The sequence below is a fragment of the Topomyia yanbarensis genome, chromosome 3 (assembly GCF_030247195.1).
Source record: "Topomyia yanbarensis strain Yona2022 chromosome 3, ASM3024719v1, whole genome shotgun sequence".
Taxonomy (NCBI): domain Eukaryota; kingdom Metazoa; phylum Arthropoda; class Insecta; order Diptera; family Culicidae; genus Topomyia; species Topomyia yanbarensis.
This window is the reverse complement of record NC_080672.1, coordinates 11,776,923-11,804,424: the sequence shown is the minus strand read 5'-3', so window position 1 is coordinate 11,804,424 and position 27,502 is coordinate 11,776,923. Positions and strand designations below refer to the sequence as shown.

Below are 27,502 nucleotides of genomic sequence, written 5' to 3'. Positions count from 1 at the left end.
TTAGAAATTTAGCTTTATTGGTTCTAATTCTGAAGTTTTGTTTGAAATTTGAAACTATTTGGCTCATACATTTCTTTGAAATGTAATCGAGGTATTATGATTGTTATAAAAATACTTTCTACAAATAAAGTTTCAACTAGAAACCGAGACCCAATTAGTACCAATGTTAAACTTCTTCATATTTTGGACTACGTAGATTTTATTAAGCCTATCGACTGTGTATGATGCAAATCTGACACTTCCCAATTAGCCGGATATATTCTTTCCTCGCGTGATCCGGAGAGTGTCATTTCCACCTTCTTATAAAGGATAAGCTTGACTTAGGAGGAATAGGAAATGATGTTGCGGCGGCTACGGTGCTCATTAAAATTAAATTTCGGAACCGCGCACATGTAGCTTTACGATTAATATATGAAACCACTATGTTTTACACCCTTTTCGCAAGTTGTTTACTTATCGTCTTATAAAATGATAGTTTTCCTTCGTTTTCGTAAACAACTATCCAGAAATTTAAAGGTGATATGTTGTTTAAAAGTTATTTTCTTACCAAAGTTTACAAAAAATATATCCACTATGACAGAACAAAATTAAATCAGCAACACTTTACTTCTGGTGCTATCTGTGAGCGTTTTCAACGTAGAATCCATTCCCGTTAAAAAAGATTCGTGAGGAAAAAAATGCACAGCAAAAACCGGTTGAGGTTAGGTATTTCCTGAGGCAAATAAACTTTGACTTTGACATCTGTGGTTGTAAATTAGCTGTCAGAAATCTTAATAGAACATTTAAACCCCAACCTAAATACCTTGGGCAAGCTATTTCGAGCGTTTAAATTGACTGACAAGTAGTGTGAGAGAAATGATTTGCATAGAATTCCATACTAGGTCATTTGAAAATTTCATTCGATGTTTGATTTTTTTAGCAGCGTGTATGGGTTTTTCGACTACTTTAGATTTATCGAGTATTTACGTTAATCGAGTATAAAAATATATCACTAAATATATCTTTTCGAAGTCCCGGGAACCGTGAAACTTGAAGAACGCAGAGCAAGAGAACATGTTTGGCATCAACGACGTTCCTTATATGGTTGGTACAATGCTTGCCGCTTGGACAGCGCTTCAGTCACAGAAACGATTCATGCTTTTTGGTAGCGTGTAAAACAGTACCAACCGCACGGCACAAAAACCAAATACCTTTTCTTCGTCAGGCAGACCTTGGCCGCACACAGCTAGCAGAAGAGAGAGTCGAAACCATCATGACGCATGAATGGTGGATTGAAAAGTGCTTCGAGTGTGCTAATGCTCCGATTTAGAAGTGCAAAATATCCGTGTAAAGTTGCGAAAATGTATCCCTAAATATCGAATATTCCGCCTAGAGTGTTTCCGGTTCGTGATTCTAGTAACGGAATAGTCCGTGTTGCCGTGGATTGGTAAGTATTGGCCGTCCTTTTGGAAGCGAAAAATGTGAAAAATTTCCTATTCAGAGACGAGGCCGAGGTCAGGAGAGAGACTGCTTGCTTTTGCTGCTGGTGGTGGTAGCGGCCAGAGACGTTTGCTTCTTTTCATTTTTGTTTTGTTATTCTCGCTCTCATCAGTTGCATTTGGGTCTCTTTATTTTTCTGCTCTGAGAATGGTTATCTTTGACACCTTTGCGAAGATATGTTGACATTTTTTTATCGTGCATTCCTTACTATCGTGTACAATTTTGTTTGTGATAAAAATAGTCTGTCTTCTCTGAACAGGCAAGGACATTTGGTGAACCCTCGAAGCTAGCGCTAGTACAATGTCATCGACAGCTGCTGGCAGTTTGGGTTCGTCCCTGCCGGCGACTATCCTGGCTAACGGCGGAAAACTTACGACTAGTAAAGGAGTAACTAGTGCTACAGGTGGCCCTGGAGGAGTGCTTCAAAGTAAATCTGTGCCGTGTTCCGGTGGCGAAAAACACGAGTCATGGCAGATGGAACTGCTGATGGAGCGGTTGCGGAGTAAAGCAAAGTCGTCACAGTACAAATCATTTCAGGAAATGTCCAAATCTGTTCGAATGTCATTATTGGTAGGATCAACTAATTTCTGATGGTTAGCGTTACTAGTAAATTTACTAATGGAGTGTCTGTATTATTTTTTAGGAAAAACGCTATGCCTTAGATGTAGTGGAGAAATCAAATTTGCAGAAAACATTAGATAGCATGCAGTACTGTATAAAAGTTACCTCTCGGCAAGGGCTGGTAGAGCGCTTGGACTGCCTTACTAGGCAGCTTGGGTGAGTGTGAATGTTTTCTACACAATTGGTTGCGTTAAATAATGTCTGATTTTACTCTAGCCTTAAACTGAGTGAGGACACTTCGGGACTGTTCATATCCTCCGATATGTTCTACTTAGAAATAATACTCGACCCCAACGGAACGGTTCAGGATGTAAAGGTACATCATGAGTGTAAGATGCGGCAGCAGAGCTGCAGTGAACTGGTATCTTGCCTGCAGAGAGGTGATTTCGTTGATTTTACAACTCAACTAGAAGGGCTCGCATCAATCTATCAGCTAAACGCTGAGAAGAAGATAAAAGTGAACGCTTTTGTGGCTCTGCAAGCACTAGAAACTGATCTGTACAATCTGTACTCACTGTCAACGCAGCATTTTACCGATATGCATACCCTGCTGCTAAAATCACCCCTCGGAGTGGTCCAGAAGCGACGAGGAGGTCATCCGATGAAACTGACTTATTTCTTGGCACCTTACGATTTACTGGACTTAGAAGCGAGAAAAATGAAACCTTTGAGCGCCGATCTTATCTCCGCGGAAAAGTTTGGTTGTAGTGTGGCAGTCAGTTTGGAAGCTTCTGCTGCCAATAAGTTACAGATCCAACCATTACTGGTTCAGCAGGGAAACTCACCGGTTTACAGTCCGATTGAGAAGCACAATTCCACCTCGCTGCCGGCCACGTTTGTTCTTAGGTTAAATAAACCGATGGCATTGAATGCAAAGCTACTGAAACAGGTCAAGCTGATAACTGGCGATGGTTCAGCCGTTGGAACCAGTGGAACGATGGAACAAGGTAGCTACAGTTGCTTGATTAGTTTGATTGTACAGCATGAGACGAACGGTGCGGTGGGTGATATTACCAAGGGGTTGTTTGTGACAATGCCCGATCAGTACCATTGCTACTACATGACGGCCAACCGGAATCTTCAGGTAAGGATTTTGGGAAATTCGATGGTGACTTTTGTTATGCATTACGATGGATGCTTGAAATGAAATTGTGATGCAGAAGAAGAGTCATGTTAAATAGCTAATTATTTCATCTCTTTCAGGGTACCATAGTAAGCAGTATTCCGTTCACGGAGCCGCAGCACGTATCCAAGGTGTTGGTGCTGCTGCGGCAGCAAGCTCTCTTCAATCAGCTGCTAACCAGCTGTATTAGAAACAACGGTGCCAGCAACACCCGAATGACCGATCACGAGCACTTGCTGGTGTTTGAAGTGACTGCCCTGTCCTGTCAGTATGTGACCGTGTCGCTAGAACACCCATACGAAGAATCACTTGCGATGGTTGAGTTTGATTTGAGGAATATTCTGGCCATTCAGGTGCGGGTGTTTTGCAATGGATATGAAAGTGACGAGCACACGGCGCAGCGAGTTTCAATGGTAGTGCAACGTACGATGTCGATTCCGGTGACGCTGCGAGCATTGTTTCGAATCTGGGAGGAGGAGTACGAGGCAAAGTTTAAGGGAAAGTTAGGAATCGGTTCGGTGAATGCGATTGGCGGTGGAGGAAGCGGTACGGGTAATGGAACCAATGGAATGGATGAAGGAAATTTTAGTTTGTCTATGGGACCAGACGAGGGAGGAGGGAGTGGGCCCGGTGGAACTGGCGGGAGTGGACTATCCGGGATGGATGTTCAACACAATGGCGGCTTGAGTTTGAACGGAGGTGGCAGTGGAATGATGATGCATCAGGAATTCTGTGACACCAACAAGGTAAAGCTGGAACCGATAAATCAGCCGAAAAGACCACGCGGGGAGGAGGATTTTTGTAGAAGCCCAAAGAGTAGTAAGATAAAACCTGGAGAGAAAGATCTCGACGAGGAAGAAGGCGATGATGATGATGAAGATTACGACGAGTCGACTAATTTAAGCAGTTGCGACTCGAATAACTCTTTGGGTGGGAATCAATCTAACGTAGCGATGCATCAAAAATCATCATCATCGCCGATAACGGGAATTCCGGCTATGGAAATGATCGGAATCGTCAATGAAGGAATGAACCCTAATCTGAGAAACGTAGGCTATTCTAATCTGGATCCCGATTTAATGCGATCATCGAATAGCTCGGATACGGATGATGATATAGGAGAACCTTCCACTCAATCGACAGAGGACAGGCATTCTTATACTTCGTCATCGGTAAGCATTACCCCGATTGCAATTGGAAAACAGCCAGGTAGCACCATGAACAACTCCGTCCTGAATAACATTGGTCTGGACAAACGGCTGGGCGTCGAAATCATTCCGCTGGTTAATTCAGCAGCTAATATGTCTTCTTCAGTTACAATCACACCGCTTCCAGTGGGATCTTTAGCATCAATCAAAGGTGGATCCAGTGACAGAAAATACAGTGGGAGTAGTAGTGGTCTGATTCGAAAAAATAGTGATTCTGATCGAGCGAAGCTCGAAAAGAAAAAGAAGCGAAAGCATGACGAACAGTTAGCCCTTCAGTTGCAAATGGGTCCGCCTAATAAAATCCCTTCGAAAAATATCGAAGGTCCAGCGTCTCCATCCGGCAGTAGTAGCAGAAAGTTTTCAGTTTCTCCAATACCGTCGAAGAGTAGCACCGGTGGTAGTAGTGGTTCCGGGCAAATGCTTCTGTCTGGTGGGAGTCCTAGCCAAGCAACAAAATCCAGTCCAAAACACTCACCAGGGCATCACAGTAGCCCTAAGCACCAAGGAAGCTTTGGAACATCTTCCCCCAAACACATTTCCGGTGGGGGTTCTGGTGGTGGAAAACCGAGCATGTCTGCATTGAAATCGGCTGCAAGTGGCAATTCACCTAGTTCTAAATCATCATCTGGTTTGAGCAGTGGAAAAGAAGACGGTCCCTCCTCGGGTTCCCTTCTATCCGGTATGAGTGTATCTGTTAAAAGTAGTGGAAATGGTGGAGGATCTTTGGTCCACAGAGATCGCGATCGAGAACGAATTGATAAAAAGACAGGATACTCGACGTCTTCCAGCTCTTCCAGTCCGAAGTTGAAAACTCCTGCCGTTAAGTTGAAACAGTTGGATTTATCCGGTTGTGGTGCTTCGTTGAGTGCCGGTGTACAACTGGAACTGATGAACAGTAATAGTAGTGGGGGAAGCAGCACAGGAAGTGGTAGTGTAGACTTTACTGATAGTGGTCTTTTCTCGTTTGGTGCCACGGATCTTTCGAAGAATGCTTCGGCTGCCGCCAATTCATCTGCCGGAATGTTACTGTTGCAGCAAGCAATGAAAAATCGAAAGGGCTCTCTCAGTGCTGTGATCGATAAACTTAAATCAGCCCAAAGTGGTGACGAAAGTTCGTTGATGTTACTTCCCGAGCTGGTTCAGCAGGCCGGTTTCACTATGAAGGATGGTTCCTTTAGGACTGCTCCCTCTCCAACGACGGCGGCAACGACGACATCCACAGCATCGGTTTCAAGTAAGTTTTAATAATTCTTATTTTTTTAAATTAGTTATGGAATTTGCGTTTCGACTTTATCTCATCACAATCTGTTATTAACTTAATGCCAGGACAAGCTAGCGCCGGATTAATCCAAGCTCCAAATACCTTAAAGATTTTGTGCTCTTCACGCGCAAAATGATTTTACCCAATTGTCCCCTTAGTGGGAGCACGTCGTTTGGCATAAGTTCGTTTGGCATAACAGCAGGTGACACATGCTTTCGTTTGGCATAATGTGCATTTGGCATAATGGTCATTTGGAATAATGGTCATTTGGCATAATGGTCTTTTGGCCTAATGGTCATTTGGCATAATGATCGTTTGGCATAATGATTGTTTGGCATAAATTGAAATATACATTGAAATCTCTGCAACACCGACATAATCGTCCTTCTCGAACGCCCGATTGTCCGCCTGCGCACCATTCAGATCTTCATTGTAGTACTGCCTCCACCTGTCGACCACCTCACGTTCGTCCGTCAAGATGCCACCTTCCTTGTCTACACATTTCGGCCCGCGGCACAAAACCGTTGCGAGAGTCATTCAGCTTCTTGAAGAATGCCCGCGTTTCCTGAGAGCGATACAGCAGCTCCATCTCCTCTCTCTCAGACTCTTCCAGCCGGCGATTTTTATCCTGAAAAAGACGAGTCTGCTGTTTTCGCTTCCGTCGATATGACTCCATGTTCTGACGAGTGGCTTGAAGCAACATCGCTGCGCGTGCCGCATTCTTCTCGTCCAATATCTCTTGGCACTCGCCATCGAACCAATCGTTCCGTCGACTCCTCTGTACGTATCCCAGGACGCTCTCCACAGTGCTGATTATGGCTGCCTTAGTCCTGGTCCAGCAGTCCTCAAGGTGAGCATCGATGAGCTCCTCCTCCGGTGGCAGCGCTGCTTCAAGATGCTGCGCGTACGTTGTCGCGACGTTGGTTTCCCTCAGTCGGTCCAGGTCATGCCGCGGCGGGCGCCGGTATCTTACACTGTTCACTACGGATAGTTTTGGACGCAGTTTAGCCATCACCAGATAGTGGTCTGAGTCGATGTTAGCGCCCCGATAGGTCCTTACGTCGATAATGTCCGAGAAGTGCCGTCCATCAATCAGAACATGATGAATTCGCGGCTCTGTTTGTTGCGGTGATCTCCAGGTGTATCGGTGCAGGAGGCGGTGCTGGAAGAAGGTGCTCATCATGGCCATGTTCTTGGAGGTGGCGAAATCGATTAGTCTTAGGCCGTTCTCGTTCGTCTGCTGGTGGGTGCTGAACCTTCCAATTACCGGTCTGTATTCCACCTCCTGGCCAACCTGAGCATTAAGGTCGCCGATAACGATCATGACATCATGTCTTGAGCCGCGATCGTATTCACGATCCAGCTGCGCGTAGAATTCGTCCTTGTCGTCATCGCTACTTCCGAGGTGGGGACACGTTACATTTATGCTGACACGTTAATTTATGCTGATGTTGAAGAACTGACCGGCCGCTATTCGACCACATGCTTTTGCATCTTCCCCACCACCATAAAAGCTGTTCCCAGCTCGTGTGTATTGCCGCAGCTCTGGTAGATGGTGTGGTTCCCGCGAAAGACCCGCACCGTAGATAGCTTCCAACACACCTGCAGCGCCACAATGTCGAACTTGCGGTCTTTCACTATATCGGCAAGTATGCGTGTGCTCCCGATAAAGTTAAGCGACCTGCAGTTCCATGTCCCGAGTTTCCAGTCTCTTGTCCGTTTCCGTTGCGTACGTCTGTGCCAAGTTTGTCCATCCGAAATTTCTTGTTGAACTTCCTGAGCATGCTATTTTTATGGGCGGCTAGCTAGGCCTGCGCCAACCTTGCAGTAACGTTGAAGGATCACGGGAGGAGAGAGATTTGGGCTAAGCGCTTATTTAAAGGCGGCGCTGGCTCGCCTTGTCAGGGTGGCTTTAGGGCTTGTGGTATTTAGGCCTAGAACGTGTAGAGTCCACTACCTCGTCCTACCACACCCGCAGTCAGCCGCCGCTACAGGTTCGGGTCGCGAATCACAACTAGTTGCTATCGCGACTAAGCATTATCCACCACCTATGACCCGCCCAGTTGCTTGCAGCTCAGCTTCCCACATAGCGTTCCTCCACCACCACGGGGCCCGGGGATCAGCGACTAGGTCACTTAAATCTAAACAGTGTACGCAAATGTGGTATGGCAAAAGGTGTGAAAATTGTAGGAGCTGATCCTGGTGATCGCAAGGTGTGTTCGATGAGTAAACACTGTCGGCAACCGTTTAGCAAGAGAGGTTCGCGTGCGTTCGAGGTGCTCGAAGTAGTTCATACCGACACTTGCGGACCTATAGAAGTGAACCCCAACAGCGGAAGCAGATTCTACATTGTCTTCGTCGATGACCGATTGTGAAAAATGTGGGTGAATTTCTTAAAGACGAAAGCGGAACCAGAAGTTTTGAGAGTTTTCTAAGAGTTTCACGCACTAATGGATCGTCAATCTGGTGGTAAACTGAAGGTGATACGAAGTGACAACGGGAGAGAATACTCTGAATTATCTGAAACGGCATCAAACGACAAATCCGTATACGCCGGAACAGAACGGCATGACAGAGCGCGCAGTAGTTCCATAGTTGAACGCGGTCGGTGTCTATTGTACGGAGCAAGTCTACACAAAAGTTTCTGGGCAGAAGCCGTACACACCTCAGTCTGCTTATTAAATCGCTTACCCATGCGAAGGCATGGATCCAGAGGCCAGAGGAAGTTTGAACAAACATTAAGCCATATTTGTCCCTTTTGAGAATCTTTGGCACAAAAGCGATGGTTCAAATACCAACACAGAAGCGAAGGAAACCCTAGAACCTAAATCGCATGAATGTACCCTGGTCGGCTACGATGAACATACGAAAGGGTATAGGCTCTACGATCCGCAGTCTAAAAAAGTTTTTATTAGTGGCGAGGTTCGATTTATCAACGAAATCATACGTGATAGCAAACCGCAGGAGGAACGTCGAAACATGCAATTGGACATCGGGGAAGATGTGATACCTAATGTAAGGGGTACGGAGAATCGAATCGAACAAATCGATGATGACTCCAACGACGAGAATGTTTTCGACATGCACTGTGTTGGGGAAATCGACGACAGCGAAACTGAGTTCCGCGGGTTTGACGATACAACTGATGCAGTAATCAGTGATTCCGTTGTGCTCCCACCGCAAACATCTTCAAATCACCGGTGTTGAGGAGCAGTGGTCGGGAGCACAAACGTCCAGGCAAGTATGACTTTGAAGTTTCATACATTCGAATTTGTTACAGGAAACCTCCTCAGATGTTGCCAATGACGACGAGAGTCAGTATGATTCATCTGAAGGGCCCGATTCCTAGGGTCAGCTCAACCACAAGTTGAGCTGTGCAGTATCGACAGCCACGAGTCTGTTGGTTCATGACGATCCTCTTTCTCACCAGGAAGCGCTAACTCGGGAGGATTCAGCAAACTGGAAAAAAGGCTAACGGTATGACGATTACGAGGCGCTTCTAGCAAATAATACTTGGACATTGACTGAATTGCCAAACGAAAGGAAAACTATTAAATGTAAGCGGATCTTTAAGACCCACGGCACAAAAATGCGTCTAGTTGTGAAAGGCTATTGGCAGCGAAAGGGGGTGGACTACGACGAAACCTACTCTCCAGTGGTTCGTCCCAGTAGTTATGTGCCTGTTTGCACTTTCCGCCAGGTATGATTTGCTGATGGACCAAATGGATGCCACTACTGCGTTTCTTAAGGCGAATTAGAGGAGGAAATTTTTATGAAACAGCCACCCTGCTTCGAGGAACCAAATCAACGATGAATGGTATGTCGTTTGAATAAAACTCTTTATGGCCTGAAACAGTCCAGTCGCCTTTGGAACGCAAATTTAAATGCCGCTTTGAAGCGTTTCGGTTGAATATCCTCGAAGTTCGATCCGTGTCTCTACTATCGGATCGCAAAAGGAAAAAAAAAATGTTTATTGCTATCTATGTTGACGACGTATTCATTGTCTATAATGGTAAAGCGCTTATGAAGGAAATTAAGGTGAAATTGAGTGACACATTCCGTATGAAGGACTTGAGACCAATCAGCAGCTGCCTGGGAATTCGTATCACTTGCACAAAAATCTATTTTGCGCTGGATCAGCAATCATACATCAATCAATGGTATAATATGCAGGACGCCAAACCAGTTTCAACTCCATCGAAACCAAGTATAAAACTAACTATGACTCCGCAGACGCCAGAAGATGCTGAAAAAATGAAACGAGTTCCGTACCAGGAGGCTGTTGGAAGTTTGCTGTGCTCATTGCACCAGACCACATATTATGTATGCAGTCAACCAATTAAGCCGTTACAACTCGAACGCTGGAACCAAGCACTGAGAAGCAGTCAAACATTTGCTTCAATACCTACGAGGAACGTTTACAATGAAATTGCAATACAAGAAATAAGGAAATATCGAGCTTGTTGGATGCACCGACGCAAGCTGGGCTTCTGATTTGAACGATCCTAGGTCAACGAGCGGCTTCATCTTCATGCCACAAGGAGGTGCGGTTGCTTGGTACTGTAAACGACAACCAGCTGTCGCGCTGTCATCATGCGAAGCCGAGTATATGGCGCTGGCGGTCACTGTTCAGGAAGCTTCGTGGTGGGGCGGATTGTTAGTACAATTTGGACAGAAGTGCTATTAGCATCGCCAAGAATGACGGTTACACACCACGTTCGAAGCATATTGATATACGCCATCATTACATCCGGGACGCTCTCGGACAGAACATCGTCAAGTTGATTTATGTTAGCACCGATGAACAAACAGCGGGCAAATCTCTCGATCGTATTAAGCTGAAGCGAAATCGAACAGCGATGGGGATTAGCACGTTAGCTTAAAGGGGTGTGTTGGGAAATAAGCTGCGACTCGCTTAGTCGTATATCTGTGACCTCAGAGTTACACGTCGATCAAGAATATTGCTTATATTAGAATAAGTGCGTACATCGCTGTCAGATGTAGGAAATAGGTTTCCCCTCTTCATCTTTTACTTTTTAATAAACCTTTGATCAAGTTACACGCGTTCATATTTCCACTGATTGTATAACATTCTCCTGAAAACCATTCCCCAGAAGAAAAAATACCGAAGCTTTTTCCCCAGAAATACATATTCCAGAAAACTGATTCCCAGAAAGTACCAAAGTCCAGAAAACTTTCACCCAGAAAGAACCATAACTCAGAAAACTGTTCCGCAGATAGTACGAAAACCCAGAAAATTATTTTACCGAAATTTTTTTTCTTCTATTTTTTCAATAAACAGTTCGTTACATTTAGATAATGTGTACTGAAATACTTGTTATAAGTTTGCTATTCACAGTATTTTTTTAATATTTACGTATTGTGCTTAAATTTAAACGCATTAAGAAAGATGGAAAGGTCTACGGGTGATGATTATATGTTAAATGAAAGCTTTCGATTCCTATTTGATAGAAAAAATATTATAATTGGCTTTGAACCATTTTTTTTTTGCATTTATAACCGCTTGCTCCGCATGTAGCAATAGTGGCGCAATTGCTAATTCCGGTTCCTATAGATGCAAAACCCATTGACTACTTTTGGAGCATGCAACTCTAGGTGCATTTGGCCCACTATAGTTGCAAAGGAGCTCAAGGAAAACTCACTATTTCAGTTGTTTTTTAAGCAAATTTCTACGGTAAAACTTGTGTTGTCTTGTGGTAAGTTTAGTGCGAACTACAAAGCAAAAAACTAATTAGCGACGGTTGGCATTTTAATCAAGCGTTTAACCTACTACTGCAACTAGTAGTACGCTGCGGCTATTGGAGCACCCACCCTATTGTTTGTTAAATATTCAACAACCGTCGATTTTCGATATTTGCGGCATCGCGCCGCGGAAATATCCCAAAACTATAATACATTTGAGTTGCAAAGACATGTAATATCACCTGAAGATCTAGAAACATAAAAAGAGCTCCATTAGGTTAAATACCTAATAGGACATCTCAAATCTCTATCGCTTTGCGTACCATTGACGGTTAATGATTGAGCACAAACTTTGGCTGCCTAGAGCTAAAAACTATTTTTTTCGATTTCTTGGTACAATGGCAAGCGACGTAGGATTCTGTGAAATTGTGCACTTGTTAATGAAAAAGCGCTGTAAAAGTCATTAAAATCGACGCAAATATAAAAAAAACTATGCGATAAAAATATAAAATCCTACGTATGTCGCTGCAGATAGCAATTTTGAATACGGGGCTAACTTGTTTGGCATAAATCATTCGGCATAACGTCGTTTGGCATAATGCCCGTTTGGCATAAGAAAAAATTATAGTAGGCCATTTGGCATAATAGCCATTTGGCATAATGGTCGTTTGGCATAAAATGTACAGGATATTGAATGCTATTGCGGTCGTTTGGCATAATGATCTTTTGGCATGAAAGTCGTTTGGCATAACGACCGTTTGGCATAAGAGCCATGTGGCATAAAGTATGAAAATACCCGTTCAAATGTTTATGGCGTTTTGATTCACTGAAATAAGTACGATTCCAAGAACTGCTCATGTTTGAAAGAAGGAATCAACTTCAGTGAGACGAAGAATATTTCTGTGTCAGAATGATTACGTGGAAAACTAAAGTAAGTATGGAATTTGTGCATTGAGAATATTTGCATTTAGAACTATGTTGGCCATCTTGCATGAAAGTTAAAATATTTGTGAAATGTCATGCAACAAAAAATCGCTAATTGTAATCTGCTAATGATAGGCTAGTTTAAAACTACAGATCTCATGTCAAATCAAGTAGAGGGAACAAGCGAAGAAGAACCATTGTATTAACCATTCCATTTACGAATATTTGGGTTGCTACAATTTTTTAACCTAACTACTTTTTATACAATATGAAATCTAATTCGAGATATATAGTATCTTGCTTTCCGAATGTTTGTTCTTCTGACGTTTACTTTTGTTTGCAGTCTAAATTCAAAAGAGGGAAAAATCTCGACTAGTTCATATCCACAAGAAGAAAAAAGCTCAAAGTAATAAAATTAAAAGTTAAAAGCAATTTACTACATATATGTAAAAGAAGGCAAAATCTCAGACGCTTTAAGTTATTATCTAAATCAAAAACTTTCGAAGAATTGACTATATTCAGGATAATGTAAACTCTTAGAAATTCACAGTTGCATTTAAAATGAATAAAATTCAAACAAATTTTCATGTCCAATAGAATGTGGAAAGCTGCCTTGGCTGCCTAGCAGGTTTTCTAGGACAAGTTCAGTGTTGACTGTAGTTTTATTGTATTTCCGGAAAATTCAGGCAATTTGTGGACAGTCGTCCAACTAACGAATTTGATTCGCTAGTTGGACCGAAAATGCATTTGGTCAAATCTCTAATTAATGTCTGTTTGATTGGCAAAGTGAATTTGACATGAGATTTTGACATTCCGATCCAAGTAGCGGAGGTCCAAATAAAAAGCGGTCCAGTTAAAAATTGACCAACCTGTGAATCACGTCTGTACTCCATATCGTGCAATGGTAATTCGGGAAACTGCATACCAGAAAATAACCGATTTTGTATCCTATTATTTCGGTTACATGTTAATCAAATAGACCTGAGAAATTAGGTTTAACGTCTATTATGCCAAATGGCTTTATGCCAAATGGCAATCTATCTTCAACTTTGTTTTAATCGATTGTGCTAAATGACGTTTATGCCAAATCGCTCTATGCCAAATGACCACTTGAATCACGCTATGGTTTCACCAAGTGGCTTTATGCCAAATGACCATGCCAAACGACGTTACACCAAATGACTTTATGCCAAATGGGCTTCCCCCCTGAATACACTGGGCAAATTTCAAAACGATCCAAAAAGAGTTGTTTGACTTACATTTCCGACCAGCTAAAAAGCGGTTTCGAAAAAAATCGCGTTTTAAGTTTTCAGTATGCTCGGGGTATACATAAGAGGCGCTTCGGCGACATATTTTCAAAACTATTTAAGCACATTTTCAGCAATTGAATTTTTTTTTTTTCGAGTTTGCAACCCAAGGAATATATCGTGGAGAGGGAATAGCGAAGTTAGTCTAAATGGTGTCGCAATAAATAGTGATCCGGCCCATTGGGCAGATAAGATTGGTTTTTCTGGGCGATACTCCCACGATCGGCTGTGTGGAGTTGGGATTGCTTTTGTTTAGAGAGCATGGGATGCTCTCGGTGGCCGGCTGCCCAGATTTTGGAAGAGCAGAAAACTAAACAGGATCTTTTTCGAGCGATCGTGTTTTCGAGGACTAACTGAACTACAAACTAAGGGATCATCCATAAATGACGTAGCATTATATGGGGGAGGGGAGAGTTTTGCATTTTGTGATGATGTGTGACGACGGGAGGGTAGGGGGTCATGTCAGGCTATGTAGCTTTTTCAAAGGGGAATAACTAACATCGGTTTTTATTTAAAAAAATCACGGGGACAGGGGGGGGGGAGAGTTACCGTCAAGCTACGTAATTACCAGGGGGTATTTAGAGGTTTGTGACAAAATGCTACGATGGGGGAGGGGGCTGGTAAAAATTGCTCAAAAAATGCTACGTCATTTATGGATGATCCCTAATAAACTATGCTTTACAGGTCGCATCGCTTGCTTGGAGCGAATCCTAGACCCTGTTTCCTTCCAAACTGCCAACTCCGCGACGCCTGTGGAGGAGTCTGATGAACCTTCGGTGTAAGATTCCTCATTTTATTCAAACGATCGCCGGGTAAAATCAGCACCGACACGATAGAAACCACGAATAAATTCGTCGTGTGATTGAATATTATTAAAAATATAAGCAGTGCTCCTTATAGCCGGCTATCCGGAGTTCAAGTTGCTTATTTTGCTAATCGTATTAATACAACAAATGATAAATTTTCCAAATTCTCGGCAGCCGGCTGCCCAGAGCAATTATTACATGATAACGCTATTGGCACACTTACTAACAACTCTCCCCTTCCCGTGATACATGTGGAGATGCAGAGGATTCCTCGGTCTCTAGTAGCAACATGTATCGGACTAACATTCCTTCCTTTCCCAGAAGATCTGCATTCGGACGTAGCCGGCGTCGGTATTGATCAGCATGCAGGGATCGGAATAGATTGTACAATGTGGCTCATCATGTTATTCCCAAGCATGTTGTTCCAATCAACATTTTGCAACCTAATTTGGTTCTGGTCAATAACGGAGTAGCAAGTACGGGCAATCTCTTATGCTTATGCTTTTCAGCAATTGAAATTTTTTTCGATTTTTTGAAAATTCTAGTAATGTAACCTCTTAATAACTCGATATTTTCAACAACAGAGTACTTAGCATAGGTTAATAACAACGTTTTCTAACTTAATACTACTTCATTGATTGCATAGTTTCAATTTAATAAAATCTGTTGCATACTGACAGTTTTTAGAAGAAATGAAACATTAATGGTAGGTAATGGTAATGGCTTTCGAATTTCACGACTAAAACCCTATTAGCCGAAACTTTACTTAAGCGGGGCCCATGTAATTTAAACATCAATGTCACATATGACGTTTCAAGGCTGCAGAGATGTTTGTTTTCGTCGTTGAAAGTTAAATTGAAAAGCCGAAACATGTATCTTCAAAATAAAAAAAAATCAAGATCCACTCAGTAGATCTTTCGCAAATTATTCCCAGAAAACACCTCAATTTTAGGCCTCGAGAGTAGAGGACCTTCTTGAAATTTCGATGGTACATGATGCAACAAACATCGAAGAATGTTATAAAAAATATTTAATATAGTTCGAATATGTTTTTCCTATTTTAGCCAACTTTTTGCTCCGGCTATTCCATAGAATGAATCAACCCCTATGTTTGAGAAAACCGGTCAGACGAGTGGAAAACAAGTTTCACTCCGAGGGCTATTTGGCATACATATTCAAAGAGTTGCTCATGTTTAAAAGAAGGAGTCAACTCCTATGTTCGAATAAACCGAGCATACGAGTTGATCACAGGTCATGCCCTTATTGATTCATCTGCTACATAAATTGCCATCCACGAGTCAATCGGAACATTGAGCGTTGAACGAACGTTCCTGCCCTTAGTACACACGCTCCTTCCAGATAAATCAGAATCCAACTACAAAAAAGCTCTAGAACTCATAAAAACCATAGCAGCCAACAACAATATTATAATTAATCCGTCGATTGTATTGACAGATTTTGAAACCGCTTAGATAAACACTATAGTAAGAATTGTTCCCAATTCTGTGCGATATGGTTGCTTTTTCCACCTAACGAAAAATTGGTGGAAACGGATTAAAAAATTGGGATTATATGGAATTTATTTGAAAAGCGTGCAAATGCAGATCTCTTTCAGACAAACCCAGACCTTGGACTTTTTGAAGCCTCAAGATGTGCCTGAAGGCTTGGGTATTGTCCGTGCTTCAGCTCCGGAACAAATGTCCCCGTACTTCGATTACATAAAAAATACGTTTTGGGAAAGCGAAGGGTTGGAAAACACTGCGCACAAGCACAGGCCAGATTTTCCCCTGAATTATGGACCATGCGATACAACACCCTCAATGACATACCCAGAACCTCAAACGCAATAGAAGGGTATCACAACCAATTAAATGCACAATAAAAAGGTACCAGTGACCTTAAACTTTATGCGGTTAGGAAAGCATTCAAAGAGGAAGAGCAGTCCACGTCGGCGGAATATATGCGATATCTGCAGGGAGATATGATAAACCGGCGTCGCTGTAAAAACAGGCAGAAGAGATAAAAAATTAAAAGAAGTTTTAATTGTCGACCAGGAAGATGGTACAACATTAAAAGATACCATTTTATCAATAGCTCTTATATTACAAAACCAAACCTGAATATTAATACTAATAAATAAGTCATCTTTAGTTAAAATACCTCAATTTCTGGGAAATGGTTTTTTCTGGGGTATGAACTTCTGGGTATTTGTTCATTCTGGGTAACGGTTTTCTGGGCAAAAATACTTTCTGGGAAAAGGTTTTCTGGTAATTGGTACTTTCGACGGAATGGTTTTCTGGAGAATGGTTATTTCTGGGGAAAAAACCTCGGTGTTTTAGTTTCTGGGGAATGGTTTTCGGGGCCATTCCCCATAGCCATTATTCGTTATTTGCGTCATTGCGTTATTTGTCACGATGCAACAATTTCGGCCTCTTCGAGTGAAAAATACTATTCGGAATGTGATCTACAATTGCATACGCTGCTATCGTGCCAACACTAAGAGCAAGCAAAAACAGACGTAACAGCTTGAATAAAATTCTAAAAAAACATCGCCCACGGTATACTAGCGACATCTGTTGAGCACATTGCACAGATTGTGATTGTGGCAACCATGGCAAATGAATTTTTTTCAACCGAAGTCCTGGCAACAGTGCCTACACAGCTTGTCAAATGCAAGATGATACATGAAAGGTGGGAACATTGTTGCAGTTAGATTTGAAGAGCGAAATAGAGAAATCGATTATGTCACGCACTTCAATTTTCCATGGGATAGTAATTGCAATAGGCAAATTTTAAGAATTCCGAGTTATGATTGCATTGTTGAAACCCTACACAACCATTTATTGTTACGGGAAATTAAGCAACGTCAAAATTGTTTTTCCATTCGTGTGAACAAATCAATCCTTGTCGTTCATTGGTCGTATCATATCGTTGCTCTTTAAGATTCACGGAGACATCAGATACTTTTTATTTTATTTTCCAGGCTGGCCACAAGGTTATATAGCCAATTTTTAAACAGGGTGGCGATTCCTGGAATATCGGGGAATTTCAGGGAATTTTAGTTGACCTGGAAAAACCTGGAAATTTCAGGGAATTTGTATTCAAATCAGGGAGAAATTTCGACCTGGTGTTAATAATTTTTTATAAATGCGACTGGAAAATATTGCCTCAAATATTCGGTTAAACCGAAGACTACATATTAAGAAGACTGATATCTCTTTCCTTCCCCCATACAAACGAGAAGCGACAGAGGTTACAGCGCCTCTATTGGAGGAAGGTAGGAAGCTTTATGTAAAAGTGTATATGTGTGTGTGCATCACTATGGGAAGTACCACCTTTACCCGCAAGTGGCGTTGCTGTTACTGTCTCCAGATTCTGGGCAGAGTTGCCAGTCTTCTTGATATGCAGTCTTCGGTTAAACGCACTTATTCCCTTCAACACATTTTATACAAGGGAGAATAGATATATTCGATCCATCTTATAATTACAACTTCTCATAACCATGGTTATATGGGTCATCCCCCGTCAGATTTACAACCAAAATTTGACTTCGTTCCAAATTTTTTTCTTGCATTCTTTAGCTAAAAATAATTGACACGTATTTTTTGTTTTGGCTGAATATGATACTTTTTTCAAGTTATTAGATTTTTAACTTTTGAAGTTTATAAAAACGAACACATTTGAATCACTGATAACTCGAAAAGTATTTGATGCATGGAAAAAAATATTATTTACAAAAGTTGTTTTTGCATGAGCTTACCAAAAAAAAGACAAAAAAAAATATTTTTGTTATATAACTTATGAAATCTGCAATTATTAAATTGATTGAATATCAAGAATCATGTTTAATCTTTTTTTTGTGAAAAAATCTGGAGTGGATATCAAAATACTATGCGAGATATTACAGTTATAAACTGAAGACAATCCAATTTTACACTAATCGGCCAGTGTTATAATTGTATTATCTCGTGAAGTACTTGGAGGTCCATTCCGAATTTTTTACCTAATCTAAATGATTTCAAAAAATAATAAAATGCTTTTGGTTCAACTTAAAAAGAAATTGCTTCTAGTATTTGCAGAATACATAAGTTACATAGCAAAAACAAATATTCATTGCAAAAACAATTTCGGTGAGCTCATGCGAAAAGGCAACTTTTATTATTTAATATTTTTTATACAAATTGAATATTTTTTTAGTAGAAGATTCTTTGATTCCAGTGGATACTGAGTAGGTGTAATTGCCTACGGGTCCGCTACCCCCCTTTTGGCCTTTCATACAGTAGTATGCTGAATGCAGAATTGTAACGAAATTTAAGCGTACTGTTAAGTGGAGCCGCATGCAGAGCAAGACTCGAGCTAGGATGGTGGCTACCAACATACATACATACAAATTGAATAGTTTCTGAGTTATCAGTGATTGAAAAATGTTCAATTCAATAAAATTCGAAATATTACAAGCTCATAAATTGAAAAAAAGAATCGTATTCATCAAAAACAAAACTTAGTGCGAACAATTTTCAGCTAAAGATCGCAAAAAAAAAAATTGGTTTTAAATCTGACGTGGACTGACTCATATATAATATTTAATACGGATGCCAAATTGATTTATCGACGGCCTTGTTGTGATTCATCTGGCTCTGTAAGGTAAATACATATAAGTACGCTTGGTGTGCACAGGCCGTTTACTTTGACACGGCTCACTGCATTAGCTTGGCCGAACCGTGGGTATTTTTTTATGTTTACAAATTGTAGACGAAAAAGATGGGTCAACAATGTTAGAGATACAGAGTGGTAGAGTAATTATGCCTATTAAATCGAACATATTGTTGATAATCTAGTTGCATTTCCAAAATAATAAAGCTATAAATTCTTTAAAAAATGTCGATTCTTGAAATAAGTCTTCATGACCGTTTAAAAGTATATCGCACTGTAGCTGATCTCTTGTTTTGCGGCAGCTTATTTTTTGCTTATATGACCAATTTTGGGGTTTGTAATCAACTAATTCTCAACGGTGTAAACTTGTTTTATTCAAGTTCTTTCAAGTACTAACCATCGAGTTAATTCTAAGCGCAACCCAAGTAACCATAAGTCATTGCACTATATTGGCTGCACATTTGCACTAATGTTGCATTGAAACTCCATTACAGCATTAACAACGCAATAAAGCTCTTTATTAGCATCAATAATGCATAACTGCACAGCCGACATATAGCATTATAGCTTGCTCTATATGCGTATATAAAGCTGATATAACGCGTACATGCTTCAAGGATCTTTAAAGCATGTAAGCTTTACATGTGCATTTAATGCCATTATAGAGCATATAAAAAGCTGATATAATGCTATTGTAATGCTGTGGGTTTGTTTGTTATGCAACTCTTCTTGAAGATTATATTCGGCATATTTCATTTCAATCGAACATATGCAATATAGTCCAGGAAGCAAACGCAGCGCACTTACCGTGAAGGACGAGGCAAGGTACCTCAGTTCGAGACTTACTAAAGGTAATTTTCGTAAAAATTCATATCATGTGAGAACGAAAACCCATTAAGGATATTCATTACAATGCATTAGAACAGAGTCAATTACGGTTTTGAACAGAATATTTTATTTTAATTTTTTTCCTTTTTGCTCATCATACCGAAAGGAAACATAAGAAATGGTTTTAAAACCATGGCGGACAATGACAACCAACTGAAGCTTTTTAATAGCATTAGTAGTGTCAATATAAGGCTTTCAAATTTGACATTTGTACGCGTTTGTTATATAATAGCATTAGTACTGCAGAAACGAGCTGTCAATCTCCGCACAGTAATAGTACTATATTTCGCCTTTTCTGGCATAATATCGGCATTAAATAATTATTTAGGGCTTCACGGTTTTTTAGGACAGCTTTATATGTGGATCTAAAGCAGATATTAGGCTACGTTATAATGCTTATTAGTTACTTGGGAACTCAATTCCATTCGCGTTAAGTGCTAGTCCATAGCGGCATTAGGTAACGCACAGCTTGCATACTGTTTTTTGTCTGCAGCTGAAGTCATTTGTCTGCTCCGCTCACTGACAGACAGAATTATTAAGCAACTAAATAAAGTTGTGAAGACCGCTCCGGGGTCAAATTATCAGACGATTGTTAACAATCTCTGTGGCAAACCCAAGAATTTTGACATCCATATTGCTACGATTCTTTGAAATTTACAAATAGTATTTCAAAGCTGGGACACACCTCCAGGACCGGTTGTCCGGAAACAAGATCTCATACGATTCCTTATAGCAGGTTTAAAAAAGTAGATGACTTCCTGATTCCAAACCATCTACAAATATTTGAATAAGTTTAAAATTATAATAGTAATGACCATTACCCTGTCAGTCTGCTATGCGGTAGAAACGACCAAAACGTTCCCCTCAGGCCCATTTACTACATCTTCAATTTTATCTCACTAAAATTTATGCCTAGTGATGTACTATGATGTCACCAAGTTTCAGGTTCTAGTTATGGAAAGCAAATTGTAATTTTAAATGAAATCTGGAAAGGTACTCGCGTACTGTGTCGTTACCTAACGGTTAAACACTCAATTCCGCTTAAAAATTCAACGTTTTCGATATGGGTTTCCGTATGTAACAGAACTGTATGAAGATGAATTTCGCAAGCTCCAGTTTCAATATCACCTTCCTCTAACAGACGGGTGGATACGACAATATTTAAAATCAACAAATAGTGTATTTAACCGAAGTTCGCCTCCCTTTTGCTGCCAAGCTTCACTCATCTCACAACGTGCTGCTATTGCCAGATTGCATTAAAATTCGCTTTATTTATTTATTTGTTTGTATTTATTATCTTTCAAGATGGAATTTCCAACTGACCTTTTCACTGCCGTTCAACGCATAATTGTCTTATGTATAGAGGGAATCTCATAGAACATGGGAGGAATACGATCTCAACGGCATTTTTGAAGGTACTTAATTTCTGAAATGACGAATTGGTGGGAAATGGCAGGCAAATGAGAGACTAAAAAACTGTTTGTCTCAAATCACAAGTAAACTTATCAAAAACCGGTTTCTATAATTTGCTCACAGACCTGTCTATTTTTTCTTGTGATTATTCGACATTTTCTTGAATTATGCCCCTATTTTAAAGTTGTGAAAAAGTGCTGGATGATTTTGTATCAACAACGCAATCATTATTTACCCTCCGGAAGTCGCGGAAATGTCCCACTGAACGAGCAGCCGCTGGTGCGGTCAGACGATTTCGCTACATTTTCAGAGCAGCGTGCACTCAGTGCACTAGCATGACTTCCGGAAGGTTAAAAAGAAGAATCCAAATCTAACCAGGACATAAAAAGCGGATTATCACTGCACAGAAGTGGTTAAACCGTTTCTGTAAACAATCTTCTTAGTACATATTCTGGGATACCTTCCTGTTGGTATGAAGTTTTTACTGGTTCACCCACTGTTGCAGAAGACCTGCTTAACCAATTATTTCTTGAGAAACTTAGACTTCTCTATCGTTCAGAATTACTTTAATACTTCATTTCGTTACATGTCATGAAGCTTGGTTGAAATCTTCTACGTCCAAGTTTTGTAATCCATTGCCACACAGGAAAAAATGGTAGAATATCCACGTTACAATTTTCGAAGAAGTATTTAGCCCTCATATTCTGCCTATCACTATAATTCGCAGTAATCAATACCTTCAATGACTTTGTTCCTTGATGATGCTTCGAATTATGCACAAACACATTTGACGTTTTTATTTTATTATTATTTTATTAGTGTACGAACAGAATGTTTGTCTCACTACCGAATCCATTTGGTCGTTTCTTAAGATTGTCTTTTGCATTTCTTTTTTATGTAGCTGATCGCAATCGAGTATTAGAAGTTTTGGAAACAGTGTAAACAGAGCATGCTGATTAGCCAAGCTTTTTAGAACTATTCCAATGAGATATCTTTTGATTTCCGTTTGGACCGCACATATTATTTCTAATACGCATTTCATTCGACCCATTTTTGAAAGCGCAACATGTCAACGAATTATGTATTTTGAGATTAAAAAGACATACGTCCATATTTGTGAAAAATATTTCATTTTTGGTTAAATACATCAAGAGATCTATGTGTTTTTAGGTTTCCATATTTTGTCGCGAATAAACTTTACATTGCAAATTGACCTAAGAATGGGTTACGACCACCTTCAAGGGTGTTTGGAGTATAATAGAGTATGTTAAAATGGTGCCTACTTAACCCTCCGGAAGTCGCGCATGACACTGAATGAGCAGCCGCAGTTGCCCAAAGACAATTCGCTAGCTTTTCAGAGCAGCGTTCACTCAGTGCACCAGCGCGACTGCCGGAAGATTAACGGAAGATCCCAGACTCATCACCATTTCCACACAGACTAAAATACATAACACTATGAGGAAATTCATCCCCAAAATGTCAATCCGCTTATTTTTCCAGAACACTAGCTCCTCCTTTTATACACGGTCCCATACACTCATTTGCTTGTCGGTCATCCCTCGAGCTTGGTAACAATTTTTCAGATTTGAAAATATTTAAATTACATGACAGTTAAAAGACCAAAAGTGGTTTAATTGAAATGGAAGATACAAAAAGTTTAAAACTAACTAAAAATTAAAAAGTGGTGTAAGCTCAAACGATAGACATTGAAAAATGTTAATTTAATTTGATTTGTTTGAGCACTCTGGAAAATTTATAAAAAGGTCTGGAAAATCAGGAAATTTCATTTTCAGAAATGAGTTGACACAGACATTCGATTCTATTCATTCGGGAAGATTGGATTGGTAAATTAAAGTACAATTAGTTTACCGACGCACATGAATCATCCATTCCCGATCAGCATAGCATGATGAAATTCTGTTTTTGTTGTAGTTCTATTAGTTTGCTTTTCCACTACTGATGTATATCAAAAATAATGTCGGCCAATTTATATACTTCTAGTTAGTCTCTTTGCATCTTATTTCGTTATTTGTCATTGCTAATTCTCTCATATACACTCACAATCTCTCCCATTCCAAACGTACAAACGCTCGTTTTCTTCGCAATAACACAAACCTGACCACAAACGCGAGCATGCAATTGCAATCATCTACGCATATTCAAGCAAACCCACAGCTCGCGCGATCATGAATCGGTCATGTCCGTAAGTCTACCGTCGGTTATAGAAGCCTAGACTCATACCTTCAGTTGGACCAATCAAACAATGACACCCATACTCACTAGACAGAACGTTCCACGGCGACATGACCGAGAACTCTAGTGATATGGGGAAACTGACTCTTCTAGCATCTAGCACTAAAAATTGAGCATCAGACTCGCGTTCCGCGCGCAATCATTCAGGATTACATGCGAATATGCGAATGGCCACACGATTGTAAAATCGAAATTATGCACGCGAAGTTACACACACGCTAGCGCAAGCGACAGACACATTAACATACAAACGCTCGAGCCGTTCGCGATCACACTATCAACGCCAACAAACAGATATGCACCCTTGGACTCGAACGCTAAAACTCACACCTTTCACGCACACACCACCACTGGACTCATAATTAGACTTTTCATACAATGTCACGCGCAATAATTACAGGTTTTCGTCTGGCAACCGGGGGAAGTACAGCTCAAACGCAGAACTTATCATTTCAATGATGGCCTTGGATCTGCGTTGCCTGTCTTCATGGCACCATAGCTTCGTCCGTCAGGTCGAGACTGTATGAAACCCGCTAGTCACCACCCTCGGTCCTAGTTGCCCATAAAGGGACAAAAAATAGATATTTCCACAATTATATTGAACATAACCAGCTAATGAATCATTGTTTAGATAAATGAGAAAAGTGCAATCGCACCACTAGGTGAATAAAACAGGTTTTTAATTTGCGTCCAAAAAGTAACATTCTATTGTGGCTTCTTCCTTTTTTTCTTTTGTCCAAAGCCACAATTCTCTACTCTTGTTTCTCATCTCATATAATGCAAACCAAATCTGTAGTATTAAGGCTCAAGTTACCTCAAGGCTTGGTAGTATGCGTGAAAAAAATTGTGTTCAGCTTTGCCACCAGATTATCCATTTAAACCTTTTCAAAACTCTAAAAGAAGAATATCAGTCGATTTATTAGATCATCACGATTCAATTCATGCAAAATACCTGCTGGAAAAACCATCGGCTTAGCTGGATGGTGCTTTTGAAAAAGTGGCTGTGATTTTTTGTCACACTACCACACCGAGCTGGGGTACGCAACACAACTGCGCAAAGAAAAAACCACAGCCACTTTTTCAAAAGCACCATCCAGTTAAGCCGATGGTTTTTCCAGCAGGTATTTTGCATGAATTGAATCGTGATGATCTAATAAATCGACTGATATTCTTCTTTTAGAGTTTTAAAAAGGTTTAAATGGATAATCCGGTGGCAAAGCTGAACACAAATTTTCCTACGCACACTACCAAGCGTTCAATTCTAACACATGCTTAAAAAAGGTAACTTGAACCTTAAGGCTCTCATAATCCAACATCAAAGTATAATATTCCCTTTGTATCACCCACAGATCAATCTTTCGCAACGGCACCATCGTCGACGTCATCATCTTCAGCAGCAGCTGCCGCATCGGCAGCCGTCACAGCCGCACTGGCAGCTCATTTGTCCGCCTTACACAAGACTTCGGAATATATGGTAAAACCAAGCTCTGACGGCATAAAGCTCACCATCCAAAACAAGAAAGGATCCAAAAGCCACAGTGGAACTTCAACTTATACCGGTTCCAAGAGTAGCTCAAAGTCAGGACTAAAACCGGGCGTTTCTAGTGGACCAGTCTCGAAAAAAATGCATGGCCCACAGTCTTTCAGTGGGAACTTTCCGTCTTCTTCTTCCATTGGAACTGGTACTAGTAGTAGTAGTAGTAGTGGAAAATTACCCAGTTCTGGATCATCTTCCAAGATACAATTTCAAAAGTCAAATTCATCGGGAGCTCTTTCGAGTTCCGGAGGAAGCGTAATGAAGCAATCGTTCAACAAATCCGGTTCCGGCAATGGTAGCAGCAAGGACAAACAGCGATCCAGTTCAAAATCATCCTCCTCGATGATGTCTACGAATGCGGCAATGGCAGTGGCTGCCGCCCAAGCTGCAGCTAATTTAAACGTAATGAAAATGTTAGGCTTTACATCGTCGATTCAGAACATGGAAGGTTTCGTGAAAACGTTGGATAAGAAGTTCCAGATTCCTAAACTATCGGCGCGATCCGGTGGCACTGGAAGTGATTTGGATAAGCTAAAAGAATCCCGTCCAGCTTCGTCCTCTGCGCCAAATACGCCACTATCCAATGTATCCCAATCGCCTACTGGCAGTCAGGATTTTTCGCTTCCTTTCAACAAACTGCCCGGTGACGTTTCGCCACTCCATTCGGCCATGTTACCGAACGTAATGCAAAAAATGTTCTCCGCCCATGACATGCTGCGGAGATCTCCGAATTTAGACCATCAGGTTTCGAGCAACAGTCGTGATGGTTTTCCCTCACTGTACGGAAAAGGTTCATCCGGAGGTAGAACCACTCCAACGACAACCGTACCGCCACCGTTTCCCTCTCCGGTTGGTCTTCAAAGTCATGCAATGGACTTTTCCAGCAGCAATGATTCCGTCGATGCCGGAAGCAGCAACAGTCTGATGCGACCACCCTCCCGTCCCAGCAGTACTATGTCCAACCATAGCTCATCAGATAAACTAATCGATGCCACAGTCAGCAGCAATTCGATGGACGGTTTATCATCCACGTCGGCAGGGACATCCTCACAGGCACATGCCCTGGCAGCGGCAGCCGTCGCTGCACAGCTAATGAACAAATTCGATAATACTCAACAGCTGGTGGCAGTGCTGAAGAATCATCATCTGGCAGTAGCTGCAGCTGCTGCCGCTGCTTCTTCTGGTTCCGCCGGTCCGGGACCGGTTACATCGCCGGCGTCGGTTTCAGTGCATATCGTAAAATCACCGGTTCCGAGTCCGCTTCCCCTGCACAGCGGGGGCCCCGTGGTGGACGATGAACTGCTGGATGATGCCCTGGTCGGGATCGGTGGGAAATGACCGTTGCTGTTCGCGTTGTAAATAGTGTTTTTGGGTTTGCTGCGTGTTGCTTTCAGCATAGATCAGTTCAATTCGGTTTTTGAGGATTTTAACTTTTGTTGTTTGATCGGTTCTGTTAATAAGATCTAAAAAGTACATACAATTTGAAGAAAGAAGTCTTACAAAATTTGACATCGTGTCGTTGATTTATAAATCAATTCATAATTATTGTTGTAAGAGTCAGTTGTATAGTAAAGCTCAAACTTATTTCGAGGAAATTGATAAGTGTGACCTACACTTCCTTTTCGACATAACAGTCCCACTCGACTACTACTGTTTAGTAGTCTGTGGAAAAAGTTACGTTACATGTCAGTATCTGCTCGACCTTGTCAATATTGCGACAATAGTCCCACGCCATTTTTCTTGCCTTGCGTAGGTTTTAGGACTACTCGTTGAATAATAAACTGATACGATGCGTTGAAGAATAATTTCAAATGAGCTCGTCGTCACGAAAAGGAACTCTGAAATGCTGAAAGCGCCCGGCTGCAGATCGCGTTGATTATTAAATCAAAGACAAACCATGAATAGGAAAAGAAAGCGTACGCCTGCCGTACTGTCCGAGTGGTGGTACCATTATTATTGTGTTTCACGTCTTCATTCTAGTGTTTAAGCGAAGAGCGCGAATCGTTTCGAGTAGATTTTAAGAAGAAGGTATAGCGAATATTAGTTTTTTTTTTCATTTCACGCCACCTAATTAGATCCTTACCAATTTCAAATGAACGCATGTAATCGTGTTCTGTGGCAGTAGAAAAATTGTTAGGAAAGGGCAGACCAACAGAAACGGTGAGAGTATTTTAGGCAAAACAAATTTACTATTAAACATGGTTCAACGTGAGAAACAAACAGAGCAAAATTTCCAGGAAACTCGAAACGATAGGTAAAAATTCAGTAATTTAAAAAAAACGTTATTATTTAGTGCGTATTGATATCAATAAAAAAAACTGATAGG

At 41.0% G+C, this 27,502-nt stretch overlaps 1 protein-coding gene across 1 annotated transcript; it reads left to right on the top strand.

The window, feature by feature from the left end:
- The first annotated feature begins 1,202 nt into the window (after positions 1-1,202).
- Positions 1,203-27,498, top strand: LOC131688615 (mediator of RNA polymerase II transcription subunit 1). Its single transcript, XM_058972987.1, has 6 exons — positions 1,203-1,426; positions 1,739-2,049; positions 2,123-2,256; positions 2,317-3,184; positions 3,304-5,665; positions 24,989-27,498. The coding sequence occupies exons 2-6, from the start codon at positions 1,780-1,782 to the stop codon at positions 26,512-26,514; spliced, it is 5,160 nt and encodes a 1,719-aa protein (XP_058828970.1). The 5' UTR covers positions 1,203-1,426; positions 1,739-1,779; the 3' UTR covers positions 26,515-27,498.
- Positions 27,499-27,502: the final 4 nt, after the last annotated feature.